At 42.2% G+C, this 18,610-nt stretch overlaps 1 protein-coding gene across 5 annotated transcripts in view; it reads right to left on the reverse strand.

The window, feature by feature from the left end:
* rnf220a (ring finger protein 220a) overlaps positions 1–18,610 on the reverse strand; it is a 53,236-nt gene continuing 34,626 nt past the window's right edge. For 3 of the 5 annotated variants that reach the window (XM_050033339.1, XM_050033338.1, XM_050033337.1), the window contains exons 8-11: positions 10,027–10,138; positions 6,604–6,798; positions 6,115–6,189; positions 1–116 (exon numbers count right to left, since the gene is read on the reverse strand). In XM_050033339.1, coding sequence (XP_049889296.1) covers positions 45–116; positions 6,115–6,189; positions 6,604–6,798; positions 10,027–10,138 — 454 coding nt within the window. In that variant the 3' untranslated portion in view covers positions 1–44. The remainder of the gene's footprint in view (positions 117–6,114; positions 6,190–6,603; positions 6,799–10,026; positions 10,139–18,610) is intronic. The other 2 variants (XM_050033336.1, XM_050033340.1) reach the window with 1 other exon arrangement.

Here is an 18,610-nt window from a genome sequence, read left to right on the forward strand (position 1 = left end):
GGGGGGGGGGGGGGGGCGGGGGGGGGGGGGGGGGGGTGTGCTCTTTACAAGTAGACACGTCTCAGGTCTCCGGGTGAGGTGATGGTGTTGCACTGCGGGCACAGCTTCTTGTTCCCCTGTGATGGATGGAGAGAAGACGAGATACGGTCAGAATAAGGTAATATCTACTCACAAATGCATTCAATCAGAATTATAGTGCTGATGCATAACTCTTAATTCATCGAACTACCAAACATGTTGGTTCCAGCTTCTCAAACGTGAGAATCAGTCACTGTCACCTGAGCTGAATCTGATACTGATGCATCTCAGGTCAGTGTACGCAAATGAAAGCACAAGACCGTTGCTGCATGATTTAGTGTCTCCACTCTTCTCCTTCTCTGAAGGTTAAAGGAACCCTGTGAAGTTTTTGACCACTAGCAGTGCTAAAGAGCAATGTTTATGAGTGGGTCCCTGTTTAATTTGTATCACGTATCTTTAAATGCAACTCCTCTTAGGGGTGGTCGATATAGCCAAAATCTTCTATCATGGTATATGTAATTTTATCATGGACACTGGAAATTTGTTTGCGGATTCAGGACAATCATCACCATTTTGATTTAGGACAGATTTGCTCATAATCATCCAGGACCTTCATTGCTATATTGATCCTGGATTATTTGTTTATGTTGATCCAGGATGGCAACATGGCAGTGATCTTTTGAGAGAAGCCAGCACACTGATGATGTCAGAGGGTTGTGATTGGTTGATCGAAATGTTAGCTCAGGATCGCAAAGTAGGATGTCGATCCAGGAACATACCCTACTTGGCTATATCACGTCCTCTGGTATTTCTCAGTCTTTGAAATTCTATAGATTACAAAGTTTAACCGGAAAAATTAGCAAGATTGAAAATAATCATTAGTGGAAATGCAGAGAACACACTGAACTAAGATCATTCACTCTCCCACAGAAACCCCCCCTGATCTGTACAGGGGCTGCATGTTAATGATACTATGTGTCTTTTCGACAGTTGACCAGTGCTACACAGCTGAGCCAAAATTTGTCATTTAACTACAACTTTGTCCTCCTTCTATGTAAATGTAAACTAGCCTGTTAACAGCAGAGCACCATCCCACCATCCTCCCATCAGACCTCTGCACTGCTTTGATACTGTGCCATCTGCAGTAAAGCAGCAGGTGATAATATGCAACACAGGGCTGACACAGTAACAGCATTCTGACTGGGTGGTCTCCACCACTGTCCTCCACCTCTCCGTCTCTTCCCTGCTGCCTCTTTACCAGTTAGTTTGTTCCTTTCTGTGTTGGGTGGTAACTGCTGGCTATAGGCACATTCCTGCAGTTTTCACTGTGCTGTTTTTCCATGGGTTACAGATGTATGAATAAATATAAATGTCAAAATAAATTATGTAAATAAATGATGTATTGTGGTACATCTGGAGTTAGTTAGGAGAGGAAGCTGCAGCAACTGCTTCTTTTATGTTATCAATGCTTACAGCTATAACAGAAGTTTTGACCTGTTAAGATGTATCTGAGCTACAAAACTGACTATTACCCATCCCTAAGTATCTCTCTGGTATGTGGAGACACTGTAATGTGTGTAGAAGGTGTGTAAAACATAAAGAGTGTGAGTTCAGTCTTCCCCGTGAAGCACTGTGTGTGACATCTAACACGGGTACAACAGAATGTGGAGATCTCGTAACTGGAGGATCTGAACTTTCCAAATCCTTACTGGTCAGTACAAAAGTACAGGCTAGTCTGACCCCAAAGATTTATAGGCTTCTTTCCTGTAAGCCACTGAATAAACTCTTTGGAGTGGGTGCATGGTCTAAGGTAGTCTAAAGGGCGAACACACACACACTCGTGAGGACCGAGGTGGTGCAAGAGTCTGACAGATCTCACACCCTCCTGGTAAGAGGATTTGTGGCTCCAGAGTACTCAAAACAGTCTCTTCATGTCTCAAGAGAGAATAAAGAAGAAAGAACATAGTGGCGGTGAAGAAAGAGAGAAGAAGACATAGAAGAAAGTCTGGGATGGTTTAAAATGGATGCACATAGGTTTCTGCAGTGGCACTGAGTATGGGTTGAGATTTCTTGATACGCGTCTTCTTGTTTGTTTGCACGCCTGTCGAAGCTGTGTACTCCTGTTTAGTGTGGGCGGTAAGTGTGTGTGGGTGTGTGCCCGTCACGCTGCGCTCCAGCTGCCTTGCTCATTAAAGCAGTAAGGGGCTGGGCTGACGTTAACTAGATTCCCAGGCATTTACTTTGATCAGCTTGGCCCTCCCGTTTTTATAGCTGTCTCCAGGCTACGAGTTTAATGCCCCATACATTAGACCTGCGACGGCAGCGCGCACACACACACACACACACACACACACACACACACACACACACACACACAGGTACATGGCAGATGGAAACAATGGACCTCATTCAAGAATGTTTTCTTATGGTCTCCCTAAACAATTTAATGAGAAAATTAGAAAACCCTACAAGTAATTTATAAAACATGCTCTGACTGTTTGTACCCACATGAAGTTCTTCATGATTCAGTATTGATCTTATATTGGATGCATGTTCCAGGCAATCATTAACACATCTAAATGCCCAATTAAACATGAATGAGGGCACATTAGCCATGTGCCTTCTTAGTCTTATTTTACTTTTACAAAAACATCGGCCATCAGGTACATGGCATTTCAAATGTCACCTGTAATTTGCTGTAAGAATGTTAATCAAATGCCAAAATCTGTGATAATTTCATGCACTCAATCACCTTACAATCAATTACTGGGCACTTTTGGCATGACACAAGCCTTGAGACAAAACTGAAAGTCTGTAGCCACACAAGTGGCTGGTGAAGCTGCAATACGTGATGTATTCCACAAAATAAAATAAAAAAACAAAACAAAACAAAACTTTGTCTTATGGTTTAAAAATGCAGGACTACATTATGGTACATCTTGGTTTCACTGTGCAGGATTTGCACTTTTTTTTTGTTTTTTAAATTGTATTTGTCTGTTTTTATTTTGTTGTAAAGCACTTTGAGCTACACCTCCCTGTATGAAAGGTGCTATATAAATAAAGTTTATTATTATTATGCGTTCAAGCTCTCTTCGGGAAAAATGAGCATTGTGCAAAGGTAAATTATAACGTTCTCATGATGTGTTCAATGTAATGTTGCAGGATTTAGTTTTTTGTGAGAAACTTGAACAAATACAGTTGTTATGAGAAGAAATCTGTTACGTTTTTACAGCAATGTGAAACAGATATTAGAAGGAGAGTTATGATTTATATACATTATATATAGTAGAAAGGCTTAGAAGTATTTTAAACAACAAAAATGTTTTCAGATGAAACAGGATTATTTAAAGGTTGTTTCATAAATGTGTATGATTGATTTTTTATTACACTACCTCCATACAAAAGGTACTGTAATGAGGGGCTGAATGACCTTAAAACAGTTTCCCTGGTAATAAGGAACAACAAAAACAAAAAACGAACAGAAAAACCCCACATCAACAACTAGAATTACAACCCTTGCAGTTGTATCCCTCAGCCACAGAAGACCTACACAAGCAGCACAGATTCAAGGTGGGCACCCATGATTACTGTCACCAATTAGGTATCTGACCACAAGTCTCCCTTCTGCTCCTGAGTTATGCCATTGAGTAATGGCCAGCAAAGTGCTTTATGCGGAATATTAGGATGTCACAGTGAGGCTGACCTTTGACCTTTTGGATATAAAATGTCACCACTTCATCATTATATCCCATCAGACATTTATGGTAAGTCTTGTCATACTTAACGTAAGAATTCTTCAGTTTGAAGAAATTCTCTTAAGGTGTTCTGGAGATTTTGTGTTCACAAGAATGAGACGGATAAAAGGTCACATTGACCTTTGACCACCAAAATCTAATCAGTACACCACTGAGTTCAACTGAATGTTATTTTGCCAAATTTGAAGAAATTCCCTCAATGCTGTTGTGAGATATCACCTTCACGAGAATGGGATGGATGGATGGATGGATGGATGGATGGACAGACAACCCAAAAACATAACGCCTCCAGCTATGGCTATCGGCAGCGCAGAGACACAAAAAAAACATCGGTATCTGCCAAACTGTTATTTTAAACATTGATATCTGCTAGGGGTGGAGGAAAAAATTGATACAGCATAGTACTGCAATATTTTTGGGTGGCAATTGGTATCGTCACACAGTGCCAAGTATTGATTTTTTGTCATATAAATTGTTAATATTACAAATTAATATTTTTGATAGCCTACAGGAATAATATAATCAATTGCCTTTTCAGTCCACAAGATACATTTTGCAGCTGCATAAAAATGACTAAGATGCGATGAATGGACCAAAAACGTTATCCTATTTGATAAAACAGGTGTTGACAAGGTTTTCTCTTGGGGGCATAAATTACAGTTGAAAACAGGTAATCAATGTATTGCAAAATATTTTATTGCAATAATCGCTAAAATGGCAATAATACTGTATCATGATCTAAGTGTCGTGATTATATTGTATCGTGTATCCTCTGGTGACTCCCACCCCCAGTATCTGCACAGAATTTCAAAATTGGTGCATCACTAATTAAACCTGTCAGTCTCATTAATCAGTCTCAACTAAGAAGTACTTTTGTGTGCTTGGAGCTTAAAGGTGCAAATTTGAGTTATCTTACTGACAAACATTACCCAGCAAGCGATAGTCGTGATTTAAACGTATTGTCTATATTTAGCTCCGATTTAGTCTAGCTACATGCAACCCAAATCTAGCTGATTTAATTTTGAAATTAATGAAATGTAATTTTCGCCATTGCAGATGGCGTGCGGTATGATATTCAATCACGTATGGAGAGTCAACAGTAATTAAAATATGTTTATCTCCATTTTTTGAACATGGTCTCTACATAGCCGCATAATTGATGATGTCTACACTTTGGCTATGGTTAGACGTCTACCAAATTTTCACTGACAGCCCAAATTCAGCCGTGATTTAGCCTGGACGTCAGGTCTTCATGTAGACGGCTATTAGATGTTTTTTAAACCAAAAAATGCTTGCTGGGTATATTTACATTTAGTGTTTATGACCAAAGCCAAATTCATCCTCTGGGGACTATGAATGTCACTCAAAATCCCTCAAATAGTTGTTAAGAAATCCTTTGGGCCACAGTGCACTCAAAGACCTTAATCTCCATCTCTGGATCCCCAGGATGCAGCTCTCATGTGGTTAGTGAAAATACTAACTCTACTGGAATTGTTTCTTTGTAGTTTGTTAGTTGTTCTGCAGCATTTGCACACAATTCTTGGGCTATTCATTGCAGCCCTTCTCCCCGTGTGTTTGGTCCTGTAATTATGCTAAGAGTGTATTTATAATTGCAAGTATAATATCAAAGGGGGCGAAAGGTGGGGAACTGTTTGTAACTGTTGATGCGTCCCACCTGATAGTGCTAAAAAGACAGAGCCACTGAGGTGATGAAGAAGAGGCTTGAGAGAGAAAAGGTAATAGAAGAGGAAAATGCAGAAGACAACAATAAAGGACATGTGGAAAAAAAGAGGACATAACAGCAAAGATGCCAAAGAAAGCCAAGGAGAAGACTGTTTATCCTGCCAGCAGCAGAAACACTGCGCTCCATTTACCACATTAGCATCAGCTAATTATACACTACTGAATATATTAGACTAACTAATAACCAACAAACCACTGCCTATGTGTGTGTGTGTGTGTGTGTGTGTGTGTGTGTGTATATACCCGGGGCACTATGTAGAACTCATTGGAGGTTCGAGTTGACCACTTTATTCCAACATTTTAACAGGCCTTTTGGGGGCCATTCCATCTAAGCTTTTCCCCTACTGAGAACTGGAAGTGTTTGCATTGCCTAGATTTTGTGTGTGTCTGTGTGTGTGCGCATGCATATGTGTGTGTGGGGCGAGAGAACAGGTCATTTGAGGAATATTCCATTTTAGTTCCTCCCTATGGGGCACAGCTACAGAGAGAAACTCACTGACTATGAAATGAGGCTGCAATAACTGCATGTCATGAGGAGCTGCCCTGCAGCACGGAGGAGTGTGTGTGGTCATGGACAAGTGTGTGAGTTTGTGCGTACCAGAGTCCTGAGCCAGCATTCTTCACAATGCACGTGCCAGCACTGGATGGAAGTGAGTGGCATCGTGTAGGAGTCCTAGGAACACACAGAAAGAGACAGAGAGAGAGGAAACATGAAGTTACACCAAATTCAAAAGGACACGCACATGCCGGGTAACAACAACCAAAACAACACTGTACATTCCCTGACCAACAGCATCAAACCACTAACCATGAAACGACACAGCCAGCAGCCACAGAACCACTGAGCAAGGCAGCATGGGAGGCAACTGCACCAGCAACCTGCACGTTACACACACATGGACACGATATCGGGCAGGCAACGAGCAGAGACGGAGGGAAGCAGGCAGAGGGAGGAGAAGATGAGGGAGAAAGCCATGAATGAACCCAATCTGATGGGCGCTCTTTTCTTTTCCTCTCGAAAAGAATGGACAGATGAGGGGGGAGGAGGAGGGGGGAAGAGGAGCGGAGGAGGGAGGGAGTGCCTTACCCTCCGTAAGGGCTGTGGGAGGAGCCTCTTTATGCCGCTGCCGTAGCCACCAATCACAAGGCCCCTGTACAGGCAGTACAGGCCGAGGGGGAGGGACTTAGGCTGCCTCTCTCCGACCTCATTGGCCAGCGGCCGGGGCCCTGGCCACACCCCTAGGCTCTTGATCTCCGCACCTGACTGGATAGCAGGCTTCCTCTGCGGAAGGGAGGGGTGGGGGTGGGGAAGGAGAGGGGGCGAAAGGTGGCAGCTAATCATAGAGGCGGGCTTGTACTGGTCGAGCACTTACAAACACCACAGTGCAACACACGCGCGTGTGGACAGACACACAGACCCACGCACACGTAAGAGAGCGCGTACAGCTTGGACAGCCTATGAGGACTGCTCTGAGGGAACGCTTGAGAACTCTCCCTCTGTGTTTGCACTGACTTTGTTTTGTTAAATAATCATGAAATATGAAAGCTAATGGCTTGGCTATGTGCCTGAAGGTTAACAGGAGACCAGTAGAAAATCTCAGCTGTAAGTCAGACGTACAGTCATTCACTCTGTATTGATGGGATACCGCAAAATGTAAGGCTGTTTTTAATAATAAGATTAGTATTGAAATACATGTCTTCATTATCCATTGACTTTAACTGACATTGCTACTATAGTACTGATCTAACTTAGGATGCATGTTTATGGGGCTCACCGGGGTCAATCATATGAATGTGAATGTCCATACTATAACCGCAACTAACAATTATTTTCGTCAGTGATTAATCTATCAGTCATTCGGTCTTTAAAACATCAGAATCGATGGTAAAAACAAAAAAGGCTGTCAGAAGTTCCTAAAGCCAAAGGTAACATTTTCAAACGTCATGGTTTGTCTAACCAACAGTCCATACTCAGCTTACTATAATACACTACACAAAACCCAAAAACTGTTAGATCTTCTTTTTATTTACTTTGTCTTGTGAATAACCATCATTAACTAATATTACTTTTAATACTTTTTGTTTTAAAACAAAGTTTGTCCTATTATATGAATAAATGCACTTCTTAACCAGAAAAGCTGCATCTCCCCTCCCAAGTTGACCAGTAGGTGGGGGTAGATATCCACTGATGAGACTAAACCACAGCCCTGAGCTCGCTTCAGGACCAGGAGAGGATAAACTTGAGCCAACTTGGCTGCAGCAGGAGAGCACTTGTTTTCTACTTACACACAACTACCTGAGCATTGGAAGGTTATGATCCATGCACAACAGTTAGTGAATCATAACTCTGCTACACATGTTTTTGCATATACTTGGAGGCTGCGGTGGAAATCTCCAGCTCCTCTAAAATGCTTCCTGTTTGCCAACAAGTGAAAGTAACCTGATGACTTCTACATCAGACACACCGTGACAGGGAAGGAGCACAGTGGCGAGTTAAAAACAGACAGAGACGGATTAGTGTAAGATCTGTGTGTGTGTGTCTGTGTGTGTGTGACATTGTACACATATCTGTGTTTCTCTGTATGCTTGAGTGTGTGTGAGAGAGAGAGATGAGGGACAGTGACAGATGAGCGGAGAAGAGCCGTGTGTCCATGGGGCAGTGAGTGATCGATTGCTGTGTCTTGCCCTCCGTGTCACCTCGGGCACCCAGCGACCTTTAGGAAGCGCAAGCGTCGGTAATTACCTGCTTTACACACACACACACACACACACACACACACACACACACACACAGGATGCCGACGCTGCACTGTCCACTAGCTTGAAGGATGACAGGATGGGTACTTGACACAAAGTGGGAAACACAAACTCTGATGAGGGGGTGCAGGTGCAGTCGTATCTCAAGCATCTGATGAACACGAATATTGACACTGTCCCTCACTCTCCCTGATATTGTCATGGATGAACAAATGGCTTATATTATTGATCTGGGAGTCCAATCAATAACCTATACATGCTGTACAGCTCAGGCCCATCCTTCCGCTTTAAAATGCACTATAGTTTGTTTTTTGATTGTCACCAGGGTGCATCAGCTTCATCCAATTACAACTGTGGCCATGAAAATATCTTACATATATTAATACACAGCAGAATCCTGATCATATTTGAGGCCGTACTGCGTTTCCCACTAGAGTCTCTTATCCCAGCACACATTCAGTTGACTTCCGAAGCCATGCAAGAGCATAAACCACCACAACACAAAAGCAACACCAACACTCATTCACTTATAAAGCTACTTAGACATCCACAAACTGAGGGAGATGAGATGCGCACAGTTCCTACATGCACACTTCAATGAGTATCCAGCATACAACACAATAAACTTCACATTATGTAATAAGAGTGTCTGCTGCCCAAAGCGAGAAAGTGGAAAAAAAATCAAGATTTGTGATGTGGTCAATTAAAGGGTAACTTTGGTATTTTTCAATCTGGATGCTGTTTTCCCATGTTTTCTATCTGACTAATGGGAACAATAATATTTAAAATGGATCCAGTATGGTGCTGCAGCTGGCAGTGGCGAAACAGGCTGCAATGTAATCAATCAGGGCATGTGCGCACCATCAAATTACATCCAATACAAGTGCTTATTTTTGCCTCTGACAGGGTCAAATTGTTTTAAGTGTCTGACAACATTACAGAAAGGATCCTACTGAGGCCGACCTTTTTGTTTAACCTGAAACTGCCTCGATATCACCCTCGCCAAGCCCGGCAGACTCCCATAAAATAAAGAGTAACTGTATTGAGCCAACATATTTCCACCCAACTGTGTGAATTAAGGGTTAATTTCAACCAAACCTGGGTTGGTGATTGTTGGAACAGTGAAAAGACAAAGCAAGACTGTTTTTGTGAGTTTTGTGAGTGTGGTTGGTTTGGAGATACCGTTTTCAGGGCAGTTTCTGATTAAACAAAACGGATCTTATGCCTGGTTTCCATTATGCATATCATGTACTGTTTATATGATGCCTCAATCCAAATACCCACAAAGCACAATGTGGCCACAAGCTTGCAATAATGTGCACTGGCTTGTAGCATACAAGTAGTTATGTTGTAAGTACAGTAAACTGGGGCAAAAGAAGGCAGTATTTGGGGAGCTTGTGACATGGGACAGGCATCGTCATCTTACTCATTTTTGAGGATCCAGTCACTGCACTGGGACAGAGTATCTGTATGCCACTAGTTCAAAACTTGTTAGATTGAAGGATATGAGGAAGGCGCTCTTCATTAAGCTCAAACAGAGCAAAGAGCAACATCCTCCTTCGGGGGTTTCCTCAGAGACTACTACTACTAACCCTTGCACTAACTACCAATACCATAAACCATGGCTGCTCTTCTACATGATACCACATTAAGTTCTACAAATGTTAGATGTAGTGCCTCCAGACAAAAGGCACAATACTGCCACTAAGGGTTGATTTGAAACAGAGAACATGCATATGAATGGTAGGCTCACCATGCAGATGAGACACTTGTATCGGTCTCCTCTCAGTATCTGCCTCTCCAGCTCTCTGATTCGAGCCTTCAGAGCCTCCATGGTAGTAGCCGTAGACTCCTCCTCTGTTACCCTGGAAGATAGGAACAGAAAGAAAGACAGAGGTGGAGATGTTTAGTGCTGACTCTCTAAGACATATTGATGAGTGTGAGACAGTGTGTAAAATTACACACTAGCAACCACTGAAAAAGTAAAGCCAGACCATGTCCAAACTTCAATAAATGTGAGAATGGTGTTCGAAACACCTCCATGCTTGAGGTGGTTTTTCGCCTTTGTCGAAACACAGCTGATGCAACAAATGGGATATGGAAACACCTTCACCAAATATATTGTGACTTAGTGAACAGTTAACTAAAATGACTGATGAGCTGTTTCCACTGTCAGCATTTTGAAGTGCATAAGAACCATTGCCTTGATTTGTCTTTGCCTCTGGGCAGCATGAAACCTGGCCAATACTTGCTGACACAAAGGAACAGTTAAACTTGCCCAACTGAAACAAATTCCTGGAGACGTCTCTCCATTTTTCTCTTAAAAACCGGTTAGATGGCCAAGGCAACTTGTTTTGTATCTGGTTTGCAATGTCTACTGCTTCTACTCTTGATTACAGCATGCCTAAAAAGCTTAGCCTATGCCACCTACCTCTGACAAAAATCATACTTCAGGGAGCCGAGTTTATTCGCTCAAAACCAGTTGATGGAAATGTGCCCAATTCTCATTGCTTTTTAGCAACATCTCAAAAGTTTATGGTGGTTGACATTAATACTATCAGTCTTGACACAATATTGCACTCTTCTGTGACCCTACTATATCTAAATATATGTGTTCATTCCCACAATGACAGTTTCATGAACTCCCGTCTTTACATAAATGTGTCAGTGTTCGATTCCCCACAGATTTCCATTCACAGCCATCTGATTATATCCCTCTCTGCAGTGCAAACCTGCTCTCTGTCCCTCAGTATGTCGTATGACATGTTTCTATTGACAACCTCTTTATCATTGCCTTCTGTCTCTCTGCAGTTCAATACACGCTTGGGCATCTTTAAACCCCCCAACCCTTAATTTCTCTGTCCAAGATGTAGCATGACATTCTTCTAATTAACTCGGTTGTATCGTCATAGGGCCCATCATACAACACATTTACAACTTGAGCCCCTTTCTTCGCTCATTCCCACAATTCTTTGTATTTTCCTTAGACTCCATCAGCTTTTTCATTTTTCAATTTCCCTGTTTTGACTCAAAGTGCCCTGTCCTCCTTTTATCAAAATCTCACATTCACGTCTCATCCTCTGCATCTCCTCTCTTATGTTTTCCATCCATCCCTATATCCACCTATCCATCGCAATTTATTTCCTTGCCTTGTGTCCTCAATTCATCCCTCCCTTTCTTCCTGCCCCTAAGCAGCCTCTGATTAATGTGTAGCATGATAACAGAAAATGTGCATTTAACACTGTCCGACAGCATATGAAGCAGCCATAACTAAATCAATACGGCCGACGCACAGACCACAACGCTGCAGCTGATGATGATTTGGCGCAGTGAGACGAGGCCGCACGAGCCAGCCCCGTGTTTATTATGGCCATCCACTCGTTCTCTGGCAAGATGCAATAGCTGTGTGTGTGTGTGTTAAAATGGGAGCGAGTGTGTGCGTTTATGGTGATGTGGTCATTTTGCAGCCTGATAGCTAGCTGATCTATGGTATTGATCTGGATGGGGAAGGACAAGCGGAGAGAGGGTGAGAGGAAAATAGAACGATAAGTGGCTGTGTGTGTGTGTGTGTGTGTGTGTGTGGCCTAGGATATGGCTTCATTTGCTGCATCCTCAAACAGCAGAGGCAGGGAAATGGAAAGAAAAACAAGGACAGAATTTCTCAATTTCCTATTAAGAGGCAGGTTTCTGTAAATCCATTTTTACTGTATGCAGCAGTATGAGTAGATTTACATCTTATTTCCTTGAGTCCTATCGTCAAATAAGCTCATTAAAATAAATTGAACATTTAGACTAAATTGAAGATTAAATTAAAATTAAACATTTCAGGTTTGCAAAACACTCCAGTGTTAAGCTGCGCTGTAAAAGCTGAGCGTAGAAGCCTTATGTTTGCAGATAGTTCAATTTCCTTTTGGCAGAAACTTATCCAGGAGCACCGAAAACTCTCACACAACTGCAGTCCCCTATTCTTTCTCTTCCATCTCCTAAAACCTCAAAATTACGCTGCAACTGTTTTACAACAGGATATTCCCAGATTGTGATTCTCTATTTTGATTGGCTGGTAGCCCCTAATCCTGTCTTCTGAAATGTGCCAACCCCTGTATGGCTATATGATGCCAAGCGTTACAAATTGTAAGAATTTTGAGGTATAGGCACTATATTTCATGATACTTGAAAAGCTAGATCAAAATCCGATTTTGCTTCAGTAGTAAGTACTTATGGCTTGAGCTGTAGCGATTAGTTAAAGGTATCTAGGTAACCGAAATGATTGATTAAACATTTTGTTCATTTAAAAAACACCAATCTTTCCTTGGTTTCAGCCTCTCAAATGTCTCATATTTTCTAAATTGGGTATTTGGACTGTTGGTCCAATTAAGCAAGAAGATATCACAATGGGCTCTGTGCATGTATGATGAAGGTTTCACTATTTTATGACATTTTTGAGACTAAACATGCGATTTACTGTAAAAATAATTGACAATCTGTACTTAGTTGCAGCTACGGCTGGGTATTGGTACTCAACACTCTAAAGATATCGACTTAATTAATGATACCTGCATTCAATCCTTTTTGTATGTATTTCAGGTCTAAAAATATGACTATTTATACGTTTGCTTTCTCGCAGCCAATCATCTCAAGTGTTATATGATTTAATGCAACGTATGATTGGCATACTACCCCAGCAGCTAAATCCATAAAGTCTGTAATATGGTCCACAGGGATGTATTTGTCGAAGCTGGCAGTTCAACGTGCCTAGATGCCACCAAAATGATCGACAGTATGGCAATGCTACATGCCTGTTTTGTCTGGTGGCATTTAACATAACTGAATGCTTACACTCACATAATGGGTATCGAAAAATTAGAATTATTGCCTTACAGTTGTATGCCTCAGTAAACCAGTCACATTGCAGTTAAAATTTACATCCACATTTGTGAAAACATGGATGCTTCACACACATCTTCCCCCTGACAACACAGACGATCTATACAATCAGCACTGTTTCAAGTTGGGCAGCCAAGACTAGAGTCACCAATTCAGTATCTGACCATCTGACCAAATATCTCCCTTCTACTCCTGAATTGTTGTGTTAAATAATGGCCACAAAAGTGTTTTTGCAAACTATTGATGTCACAGTGTCGCACCATCATTTTATCCTATTACACATTTAAGTGAAATTCTGTCATGATTAGCATATAAATTCTCATAAGTTATAGCCAAAGGCATGTTTTGTGAGGTCACAGTGACCTTGACCCTTGACCACAAGATTCTAATCAGTTCATTCTTTAGCCCAAGTGGAGATCTGTTTGTTGGGTGTGATCTGTTACATAATAAAATAATGAGATATTTTAAAGATTTTTGCAGAGATTCATGGTACTTATTGCACAGGGAAGTCAGGTTATCAGGATCTGGAGGCTGGTCTGGACTTGTCTTGATCAAGAACACTGAGCCATTCTTCCACAACAGATGTAGCAAGGAGGTTTTGCACCCTCCATAGGAAAAGTCTACCTGCTCTAGCTCCTCCCTGTAACCCATCACTATTCGATGTCTATAAAGACCTAGTTGGGACTCCTAGCCTGACTCGCCACTCCATGCCCTATAAACTGCTTTACCCTCTCCTCTTATTAGTTCTGAGCTTGTAAAAAGCCATTTAGCCTTGATTAGCCTGCTAGCTTATAAAGCAGCAGTGGACTCTGGGCTGGACAGGACTGGGTGGGGGTTGTCCCTAAAACAAGGCTGTCTCTCTCCTTTAACAGCTCCAATAAAGCCCCCTGTCGCTCAGTCGAGCACAAAACTCTGCCAAGGGGCTCTCCTTCCTTGTCCAATGTCGGTTAAACAATGGAGACAGAGAAAGTTTTACACTTAAAAAATATTCTCCTTTTCTTCCAGCAATACTCACCTCTGCTGTCTCCTCTCTATCGTCCTCTCTATCTCTAAAATGAATATTTATTTAGCACAGTTAATTGAGTACCACATCTGAATACATGTTAATCTATTTTTTTGCGGCTGAGGCTATCTCAACCAGGGGGCAGGGAGGTAGAGGGGGAGTAGGAGGGAATGGAGGAGGTGCAAAGATTTAATGGAGGTAAAAAGGAGAACAGGATGATTTCACAGGGCCAAGGAAAGGAAAGGAAAGGAAAGACAACTCTCTGGGGCTAAATGTGACACAGGGAGAGATAAACTGCCTCTCAACCAGCAAGAACCACAAGTAAAAATCCTTGAGTCTAAGCCCTTTATGCTATTTGTGTGTGTCACTGATTTAAGCTGGCTCAGGGGTTTTCAACCTTTTCAGTTTTGCAGCCAAAAATACAGAAAATTTATGTCACTGTGGGACCCAGGCTTAGCAAACATGTCATGTCGACTCACAGAAACAAGCTAACAGTTCAATTTGGGTTACAGCCTAAAAGGTGAGGTATTCCTGGGTTAGGAAATATACAAGAATCATTTGTGTGAGTTGGCTGCTACTCAGTGTAACATCAAGTTTCCATAAGTGTGAGCCTCAGGGAGGGACTAACAGTATATAAAACATATATACAATACACAGATCTGATCCTGATTTGCAAGGTTGTATGAATGCAGGTCTTGGTAGAGATACACCAATATGACATGCTATATCACGCTGTTGCAAAAGTTTGATGGGCTCATAAACAAAAAGTCAATCAAACAGTGTGTTGGGGTAAGATAGCATTTTATTTCATCCGAATCTGCTTACCAAATAACCTTTTTAAATCTGTAATCAAATCTATAAGTGCAGCTCTTAATATCTGAAAGTAGCTGCAGTTAGGAACAACTAAATCTCAAATATTCAACTGATATCTGTGTTCACTTGCTAGCTGAGAGGGCAGGTCCTGGTTACTATTAAATATACGAGCAATTGTTGACATGATATGCATTTAATTTAAATGGCCACTGACCACTCTGTTAGTCTTGTTTCATGGAGAAAACAGACAATCCACGATCCTAGAGTGGGGTAAAGAGTGGTGCTTCTTTCTCTACTGCTGCATTTCCACTGCATGGTACAACACAGCTCGACTCATCTCAACTTGCTCTTTTTTGGTTTGTCATTGTGGACAGTACCTGGTAATTTTTTGTGTCACCACGGTTGAGGTTCGAAGTGAGCTTAGCTGATGTAGAAGGTGGAGATAAAACACAGCAGACCACTGATTGCTCCACATTACTCATGATTATTTATTAAAATTCTTGTGTTAATATTTAGTGAAAGTGCCAATATTCAAACCTACGATATCATCACAACATCGATATCAAAAATATGAAAAATCTGATATTTGATTTTCTCCATGTTGCCCAGTCCTACACTACACCACACACATGACAAGGTGCCGACGTTCCTCTGTTTGGTTGCCGATGAAGTGATCCAGCAAGTGTTGCGTCACAGACGATGTTAGGGCAACATCATGTGGTGTCCCTACAGCAATCAGCTCAGAATTTGGCCTACACTTGAAAACACTTTGGAACCCAAACCTTCAGTGTTCAGTCTATATGTAATACAGCAGTGAGTATTCCCCTAGACTGTGTCCTTGGCTGTCCATTGAGTATATTTTGCTGTCAGTACAACAGTTTGAATATGTATGGGTCTCCCTCCAATTACAGATATTAACTGGTATGTATGGTACATCTGTTTGCTCTGTGCTGTGCAGGGTTGTATGTATGAGAGTTTGTGGGCACAGTGGGACGAGGCTCTGGCTTGGTAGATTTTAAACCGAAGCTATGGCCTTGATCTTAAAGGCCTGCCATCGTAAAACCTGAGGAACCAATACTGAAATACAGCTTCCATTCATGCAACACGCTGCTACTCCAACTTAGTTACTGGCCCACAGGGCTTTTTGAATGCTGTGTGCATGCGTGTGAGTGAAAGAAAGTGAAACTGCGGTGCATTTCCATCTCCAGTCACCCCTATGGCGACAAGCAAGCACGAAAGCCTGACAGAGACAGATAGATGGCTGTTCCTCCCCTCTATTTAGCGCTCTGTCCCCAACGTGTGTGGGGCTATTTCTCATTTCATTAGTGTGTGTGTGTCTGTGTGTAGCTGAAGACCTCTGCCATCCGTCTCAATCAGCCCAGTGTCTTAATCTACTGTCTACCTACATTTTGGCCTCACTCAGCCTCCCTCTCTCTCAACACAAGCACACAGCAAATGACAAAATTACATAACAATTAATTCTAAAAACACAATATTCAAGCAAACATTTTATCCAGCAGGTAGGTAAATAAATCTCTTGCACGTAGGTGCTGTGAAAATAGCAGCGGTAAATCCCTTTAGAGCATCATTCTCTGCTGCACCCTGTTAACCGAGGCCTTAACTACACTGACACACCATGATAAAACATTTAAGTCACTATTGATTTCCCCTGCCTGAGCCCGATCTGTGTGTGTATGTGTGTGTGTGTAGGTCTCAGATGGCAAAATGGAAAGGGAGGGGGCCGTTTTGTAAGTGCCTGAGAAAAAATTGAGACAGAGGATGGGAAGAAAAGAGAAATGGGAAAGAGAAAGAAGGGAGAAAGAGAGAGAAATGTGGCTTAGCGACAACAATAAAGAGAAGAACCAGAGAGAAAAGGCAGTGAGAGCGACTGGGCAGTGTGTGTGTGTGTGTGTGTGGAGGGGGGGATGGAGGGTAGAAATCTAGCTTCATCACTTCCAAATTGAGGACAGATTCAATTATTTGCAGAAACCACATGGAAATCTCTCCGCATTGTTCCAGCTGGAGCACCAAATTTGGCAGCAATCGCATTGGCGGCATTGGAGGGGCCATTTATCTTGGAGGGGAAAGAGCGTCTCAGGCGTTGTACGTGTATATATGTGTGTGTGTGTGTGTATGTGAGCTCATTTATCTTGCGGGGGAATGAGCAAGGGAACGAGGACGCCCCGGGAGGCGACCAGATCATTACCCATCTGGGATCAGAGACAGAGAGAGAGATTTCACTAACGCTGCCCCCGTGCAAAGCCACACACACACTTGTACAATGTATCAATGTAACGAAAGGAGACAAATCTCATTTTCATTTGGGGATGGAGGGGCACAGAAGCTCCACAAATACGTGCATTTATAGCAAGCGGAGAAGAGTGAGGCAGGGAATTGTTCCAGCCAGCTGACTGCTTGTTCCATTGCAATCATTCAGCATCTAGTTGGCTCCCTTTAAATGGATACTTCGATTAAGGCATGCTCTTCTCTAGGTGGCCACTAAGACCTCAGCTAGGACAACATGTAGCAACACGTACAACTACATTTTGACCATGACAAAGTCATAACCTCACATTTTCTTTGGGAAATGTTAGAATTTCAGGTAGTTCTTAGCAATGAGTGTTAGGCAAGCAAGATGATTCTCACTAAACTAAATCTTTGAGATTGAGTTCATTTCCAGAAATGATTCGTTTACCAACATAAGTCCGATGTAATGTGTGGTCTGTAGCAGGAAAATAAAATAACTTGGAGTAAATGACAGCTCTGAAAAGAAACTCAAACTCACTGATGAGCTACAACTGTCCTCTAAGCTATGCAAACAGAGCAGCATGAGAAGAGCACCTTGTCCTCACTGACATCAGTACCACACCAACTGTGTATGAGTGTGTGTGTGCAAAACTAGATCAATCAGCACCATCTGACCACTGCCTCTCTACTCAGCCACACTGACCTGCCTACATCTCTCTCTCTCTCTCTCACACACAATAACACACAGACACACACACAAAGTGAAACAAGGAGGATCACAGCACAAACAACTTATCGAATGCATCCCCTCGCTCAGCAAACACACACACACACACACACACACACACACACCTTTTGCCTTGCTGTGCTGTTTCTGATCAATACACTTCAAGCTGCTCTGCTTATTCACCAGTTATCTCATCTGCTGATATTTAATATGGGGAACACACACACTGAGCGCTGATTGATTCATTGAAATGAAGCATTAATTGCACGCAGCCTATCAAGAGGTGACAGATACATGGAGAATACTACACGTAAAGCCAATGCAGCCTTGAGAGACGTTTGCAATAACAGGGAAGACAACACACTCCAATCATTTATATTTTAACATTTTGCCTGAGGAAATGACTGGGAAAGGGAAAGGTTAAGAAAACGAGATGAGAGTGCTGCTTTTTAGGGGGTATTCCTAAAGGCACTCCAGGTGGACAAAGGAAATCACTTTAAGAAATAGGGTCTGGGATGGAAGGCAACAAGCAGACTGACCCTAGCTCAGTGTGTGTATGAGTGTGCCTGTAATCGCATGGGGCAAAAGGACAGGAGAATATGCCAGACATGCAGAAGCAACCAATCAACCAAATCCCTCTTTCTCTTTGCCCACCGACGTTTC

This window comes from Epinephelus moara, chromosome 21, assembly GCF_006386435.1.
Source record: "Epinephelus moara isolate mb chromosome 21, YSFRI_EMoa_1.0, whole genome shotgun sequence".
NCBI classification, from domain to species: domain Eukaryota; kingdom Metazoa; phylum Chordata; class Actinopteri; order Perciformes; family Serranidae; genus Epinephelus; species Epinephelus moara.